The following is a 7,285-nucleotide window of genomic DNA, read 5'->3' as shown; positions in this document are numbered from 1 at the left end:
GAAATGTGCACAAACTGGGCACTAAGGGGTTAAATGTTTTGGCCTTTACTGGTCCACTAAAACATGACTGTTAATACTTGTGTGAGTGTATTTGTGACGGTGTGTGTTGGCAGCTCACTTCTCGTCTCTCCTGTCGTTAGCCAAGCAGTTGATTAACCAGCTGCTGAAGACTGACCCCAATGAGAGGATGACCATTACGCAGTTCATGAACCATCCCTGGATCAATGTGAGTGTTCATAGTAAGCATTTATAATGAAGGTGTTGGTGCCTCTCGACCTGTTAAGCCGGGATGGTACTTCCACAGCAGAGTGACTGGCAATATGACAGTATAGATCATTATCGTGATCATTTATGCCACAACACAAGATGCTTTTCTGAATATATCTTGGACTTGCAGACACTGGCCAGTGAGCAAATTTAGTCCTGTTGAACTGGATTTGGTGCAACAAAGTTTCATTCACAGCTTTTGCTTATATGTTTTCAAATGTAGCATTACTGGCTCTTTTTTCTCAGGTCCAACTGATCCGAGGTCTGCACAAATAAATATCGTGACATCGTGTATCGTGAAAATTTCTCGAAGTATCACAATGTTATGTTTTTGCCATATCGCCCATTTCTAGTTCATAGTTAGCGCTTCGGTCATGGCAGTGTTCTCTGTGATATGATGGAGGTTACGAAAAACAGCAATTAACCACATTAGTTTGTCAGTATTTCCTCTAAGAAAACCCTCCACCCTGAGTGCGTTTACATGCACTTAATACCTGCAGAAGATCAGATTTTGTCAGTAATCCGATCAACACGTTTACATGCGCTTGAGTACTCAGATGATGGGGAAGCTTCAGGTCTACCGGAGTCAGACAGTCATCAGATTTCTGCTTTGCGACCAGCCGATAAGCTCACAGAAGAAGACGCGGCGTAAACGTAACATAAAACTCAAACTTCATTTCATTAAAATTCAACAAGGTCCAGTTAGAGAACATTTCCTCAAGCGAAGCTCCGGAACCTCATTATGTCTAACTTGCGTTATGATTCAGTGCCATGTACTGTAAACTGAAGTAGCCTAGTAGGAATATCAACATCTTATACAGTCAACAACTGAATGGCAAATCAACTAAAGTACAATTCAGTCACATTTCAACAACATTTGAATTAACCTCCGACTCACGTTCTTCTCCGACTTCTCCGTCACTCACTCGGGTCTCAGTGCTCATCGTAATGCACAGATCTGATTGGCTGAGTAGCGTCACGTGTGATTTTTAAAACACGTGATTGGTCTGTGAGTCTCCTGGCCTGGTAAACCGGTACCATAAAGGCTAGAAAAGTTATGCCAATTAAAATAGGACCACCGGGTCGAAATGAAATATCAGTTACAGGCCCAGGTCCACGTAGGACAGAGTCTGGGTCTGGACTCAGACCACGGTCTGCCTATTAGTGACCTCTGATCTAGAAGATGAAGAAATTTGAAATCCTCAATTTCGTGTTTGGTTTCAGTGCAGCTACAAAAGGCGATCTCTCTGCGATGCCGCTCACTTATATCTGGTACCGCCGTCTGTTTTTCGCACATGAGAAATCCGAAAGAAATCCGAGTAAATGTTTACATGCACTGAGGAATCTGATTACTCCGCTAAAATCCAGCCTCTTTATCGGATTTCTAAATCGGATTTCTAGATCGTAGTTTGGTGTTTACAGGACCGTTTGGATAACTGCAGAAATTCGATTAGGATCGCATGTAAACGCACTTATTAATTACCAGCAACATTTAGAAGCATCACCGCAATGTTTACGTGCCGTAGTTCTTATTTATTTTTACCTTTTGTTTTAATTGGAATTAATTATAATCACCAAAGATTATAAGCTTCAATCTTTTATCAACTTAAAATATCTCTGGCCTTTAGCTCACCTGCTTATCTTTAGTCCACAGATCTATCTGGCATTCTCTAGAGCAGGCAGGGTTGCCAGGTCCTGCAGAAATTCTCCAGCCTAACGTTTGCATAAAGCTGCCCGTCCTGTGTGCTTCATAAATTTGGCAAATAAACTTCAGATTCTGATCAGATCATCAGATCTGATCATTACATTTTCAAACTATTTTAATTTGGTGGGCCAACCGCAAATCTGGCAACGTGGCTGTGTGCACTGTATCGTACAGCAAAGCCAGTGAAACCTGACAAAACCCTTATGATTGAGGCCAGTTCAACACCTGTGAGCGTTAACTGTAGTTCTGGGGTATAAAGCTGTAGTGAGGTTGTGTTTGTGTTGTGAGTAGTTTTTCTTTTTCAGCTGATTTTTGTTTTTTTGTGTTTTTCAGCGATCTATGGTGGTCCCTCCGACGCCGCTGCACACCACGCGGGTCCTCACTGAGGACCGAGAGATGTGGGATGAAGTGAAGGTAAGCAGCAGACAACTCTGACCCCTGCTGGACACCTATGGGCATGCAATTTAATACTAAAACATAACATGATATAAACATACCTGTGATGGACTGGCGACCTGTCCAGGGTGTATCGTGCCTTTCGCCCGAAGACTGCTGGGATAGGCTCCAGCACCCCCCCGCGACCCTGACGGAGAAGCGGCTTGGAAAATGGATGGATGGATGGATGGATGGATATAAACATACAGAATTTTTTTTTTTTGTTATTGAGTAATAACATTATTTTTAATGTCAATAATAATAATTATAATGAAAATAAATGGGAATTTATTTTATTTGTAATACTTAATTTTCATTCATATCAATCATCAAATTTGCATCTAAATTTCACTGTAATTTGCAGCAAAATCCACAAGAGGGCAGCATGGTTAAAATGTTAGCTACATCAGATCACATTAGATTACCTTTCCTTCTTTCTTCTTTCTTTTTTTTCCATCCTTCTGTCTTTCTGTCTGTCTGTCTGTCTGCCTGCCTTTTTTCTTTATTTCCTTTATTCCTTCCATTTTTTTTCTTTCTTATTCCCTTTTTCTTTTCATTCCTTTTTTCTTTCTTTTCTTTAATTCTTTTTCATTGCTCTTCTTTGCTTTTCTTATATTTTCTCTCTTTCGATCTTTTTGTTCTTTATTTTGTCTTTCTTTATTTACTCCCTCCTACTTTCTTTTCTGCTTTTGTATTTTTTCTTTCTATTGTTTATCTTCTTTCTTTCTGTTTTGTCCTCTTTTCCTTTCATTCCTTTATTCTTTCCTTTTAATTCTTTTTCATTTTTTTCTTTCTTCCCTTTTTTTCTTTTGTATTGTTTTCTTTCTATTCTATTGTTTCTCTTTCTTTCTTTCTAACTGCCTGTCTGTCTCTCTCACTCACTTCCTCTCTGTAGGAGGAAATGACCAGCGCTCTTGCGACCATGCGTGTGGATTACGACCAGGTGAAGATTAAGGACCTGGACACGTCCAGCAACCCGCTGCTCAACAAGAGACGGAAGAAAGCGGCGGCGGCCAGCGGGAAGAGCGCAGTCTGCAACAGCCAGTGAGGGACGAGAGAGGGAGCGTGGACAGATCAGCTGATCGGAGGAGAGGAAATGGATGAACTGATTGACTGATTGATTGATGAAGAAGCCGAGAAGAAGACAGAGATCAGAGAAAGTGTGAACGGATGGAATGATGGCAGGACGGACAGATGGGAGGATGAGTGAAGAAGGAGAGGAAATGAGCGCGCTAGTGTGGAGGAGGGGGTGAAAGGGAGGACGTATAAAATTGCTGAGTCAGCACACAGCTGCAGTGACTCCACCACTCACTCAGTTCACTATAACCAGCATTAGGACCCGTTAGCTGTGAGTGCCTGTTAGAGCTGCACGATACGGACCGAACACTAGTACTGCTGTTGTTTTGCTGTTTATCGAGGTTGGCATTGCAGTAGAGATGGCACCGATCTGATACCATGTATCGATGTCGGGTCAGTAGCTAGAAAACGCTGCTGTTGAGAAATGAACGTGATCCAGTCCTGTAACAAACCTGTCCTGAAATAGCACCTGCTCACTGTGTCTTGTCCTGTTAACTGTGCACACAGTTGGGCGGGTACTTTGAAAAAGCAGTGAAAAGAAGTCAAATATGTACCTCATGTGTACAAACATGTACCTTTTCTCTGGGAAAGAGAATGTAGTGTAGATACTAAAAGTCATTTAAGGCAGGGTTACTTCCTTCACTGGGCCAAGCACCCTCTGTTGGCCCTTGGGCCAATACTGAGGAGGAGCCAGTGGTCCATAGTGGGCTGGTTATAGCATTTTGTCAGAAAAATCTGTGAAAAAACTGGCTTAATAATAAAAAAGAAGCATGATTTTTATTAAACAGTAAAGAATATTAATACAAGCCCTGCATCAGTGGCCCCGTGCCATTAGAAACTAAATACACTCCCTCGAAGTAGCAGTCGTTCACTTGCAAGTGAAAAACTTTGCTTAATATGCCACCATGTTGCCTGATTTCTGTATATACATATAACAAGTTTATGTTAGCCTAATCTGCTGATAGCTTATTTCTAGTCATAAACATTGCATATTGTGGCACCTAAACATCACTGTGTTGAAATTTTCCCTAAAATATATTTTTTTTATTTGTCTAGTGATAAAAAAGTGAACCTTAAGGTGGAAAAGGTTGAGAACCCCTGATTTAAGGTACTCAGCTGGACCTTAAGAACCACGCTGTACGTTTCAGGGCACATTTGCATTGTTTATAACCTCATCTTAAGTGAAGTGCTACAATTAAGAATAGCTAATACTCTGATACTAAAGCTTTGAAGGTATCGGGGGGTGAAAAAGCTGCATTGTGCCGTCTCTACCTTGCAATAATCTCAAAACACAATGAGGATTTGATGAGATGTGATTAAAAGACTAGTTCAACAAAAAATCAGACGTACATGTTTTTCCGTTATACCCTAATTGCATTCGATCAGCCAAGACATGTTTAGGCCCAACCCTGTTTCTCATTGTTGCCCCTACCCGTTGTTCTCGAGCGTTAGAACTGAGTTACAAGGGGTAGTGAGTGAAATCTTCCTCTATGAAATGGGAGCCTCAAATAAGAAGAGCATCGCTTCATTAACAGCTACCTGCGCTGCTCTGTAGGCGACCCTGCCCGTCTGCAGGGACAGCAGAGGAGGGTGAAGTTCGGCTCCTCACTGCTGGGCTTTAGTTACATTTAGGGCATCATACGCCTTCAAAGAGGGGGGCAATTGTTTATTATCACCCCCCTCTCATTCTTCAGTGATGTGAAGTTGAAGTCGGCTATTCACCAGCTCCTCGTTCAAATTTTCCCGCTCCACCTTAAATGGTGCAGCAGTTACATTCTTCAGATGTCACAACAGAAATTCCAAGATTTTTTAAGCTTGTTGTGAAGAAAAGGACCATAATACATTGAAACGGCATTAAGCTAAGATAATAAAACAGTCATAGTCATTTTTAATGGAGAAAATACTTTCATTTGTGGGCTGATTTTTCCTTTTTTCCTAATAACACTCAGTTTGGAGAGAGTCTCAGAAAAAACTGAGGGTCATGTAGCCCCAACACTTCGCCCTACCCCTCTATCTCGACAAGAATCAGGGCACCCTACCCCCTAGACGTAGAGGGCTAACGGCTGAGCGGTTGGGGCAAGAGGTGAAATGGGACTGGGCCTTAGTGTCCACATTTTGAGCGGGTGCTGCTAGGCTAACGGTGCTAACAAACACTGTAAGTCAATAGTCACCCAACTGTTTTCATAAATGCATTGATAAACATATATTTGCTTCAATAAAGTACATAAAAAACAAGTCATAATAAATAAGTAAAATGGCACTGATAGACGTTTAACGCTAAACCACATTTGCATCTGCATCACGTCACATTTAGGACACCAAAAATCTTGGCTGGCTGGCCGCATTTGGGGTCTGTGGAAAATGTATGATTTTTTGCCGCACTATTCCTTTAAAGATTGACCATTTTTTGGATTCATGAACACCCCCAGGATGCCTGCGATTGGTCAGAATGCTGACAAATAAACAAATTCAGTGCAGGGCTGATTTGCATATCGCCGCCTTCTCTGACACCAGTAATGCAAAGGCCCTTAATACAAACGGTATAGTGTGCAGTCTCAGTGCCCATGTGCCTGTATGTGTATAGACAGACAAGATTATGATTATGAACTGACTGTGTCTGTTGCTTATATGATAATGTAATAACTGTAACAGCCACATGTAATTGTGTGTGTTGTATGCATGTATATGAGTAGGGCTGTCACTATCTATTATATCAGTAACCAATCAATCTATCGGTCATTTTGATGATGAATTGAGCAAAAAGAAATGCATTTAAAGGGACACTCTGGCCAAAATTAAACATGTAACCGCCACTTTATCTGTTGTAAACAAGCCTTCTGTCCCTGCCGTGGTGCTGCAGTTGTCCCAGGGGTGAGAATTTCATGTTTAAAGACTTGAAAACCTTCTGATGATGCGTATTGAAGGGGGGAGGAGCAAGTGCTTTGGCAGTGGGGTGCATGATGGAAGGCTGTTTGACTCTGCTTTATCGCTGTCAATTCATAATGGTTTCATTACTCATTTGTGTAATGCCTGCTGGGTATTGTAGTGAGAGAACGTGGATAGACTAGAGTAAACGAGAGTAAAGAAAAGAAATTGTAAATTCTTTCAAACGGTTGAGTCTGAGCTGAGCTACAGAAAAGTACGTAACATGACAAATAACATAATACGTGCTGTTTTTAGGCCGGACTGCCCCTTTAACAGAACAACAAGCCACGCAGAGCCTTTTAAAAATGGAAAAAAACATCACTAATCAGTGCTGATTCTTTGATGAAGTCCATTTTAGTGGACCTTTTAGTGACAGTCCTACGTGTGAGATACATGTTTCGAGGTTGTGTGTTTGTACAGTGTGGTACAGAAGACGTTCTGGGGACAATACGCAGCACTGCCAGCCTAAAGCACCCTTAGCCTTTAGCCTTCCTCCTCACTGCCTCCTCTTCCTCCTCTGAATGGAGGAACGTCGATAAGAAGACCCCAGCGTCTACACACCCTGCAGTGGGACTGGTTGTGTTTGGTGTTTCGTGCTCCGCTGGTGGGCTTCGTTGATGCCATCATGCTTTCACCCCACAGAACTCTCTGTTTGTCTTCGTCTTTCTCGTTTGATTCCCTTTTTTAATGGGCAGAAAAGGGAATGTGACAAGCGTTTGATTTGAGTTTGTTTTGTTTTTCTCCCACAGTTCACTTTCTGTGTTTGTTCATTTAGAAGTTGTACCATCTTTCTGGGTATGATCCATGTTCTGTGGATTGCAGATGATTGTTAAGTGTCTTAATAATAACTAAAAGGTAATTCCACTGATTTTTGTG

General features: G+C 41.6%; 1 protein-coding gene across 1 annotated transcript in view; it reads left to right on the top strand.

Annotated features, from left to right (window-relative positions):
* Positions 1-6,302, top strand: part of mapkapk3 (MAPK activated protein kinase 3) — a 62,365-nt gene extending 56,063 nt beyond the window's left edge. The window contains exons 8-10 of the mRNA XM_017711266.2: positions 141-226; positions 2,306-2,386; positions 3,303-6,302. Of these exons, the coding sequence (XP_017566755.2) occupies positions 141-226; positions 2,306-2,386; positions 3,303-3,455 (320 nt within the window). The 3' untranslated portion in view covers positions 3,456-6,302. The remainder of the gene's footprint in view (positions 1-140; positions 227-2,305; positions 2,387-3,302) is intronic.
* Positions 6,303-7,285: the final 983 nt, after the last annotated feature.

The sequence above is a fragment of the Pygocentrus nattereri genome, chromosome 21 (assembly GCF_015220715.1).
Source record: "Pygocentrus nattereri isolate fPygNat1 chromosome 21, fPygNat1.pri, whole genome shotgun sequence".
Classification (NCBI taxonomy): domain Eukaryota; kingdom Metazoa; phylum Chordata; class Actinopteri; order Characiformes; family Serrasalmidae; genus Pygocentrus; species Pygocentrus nattereri.
Note: the sequence above shows the minus strand (reverse complement) of the source record. Positions and strands in the feature narration are given on the sequence as shown.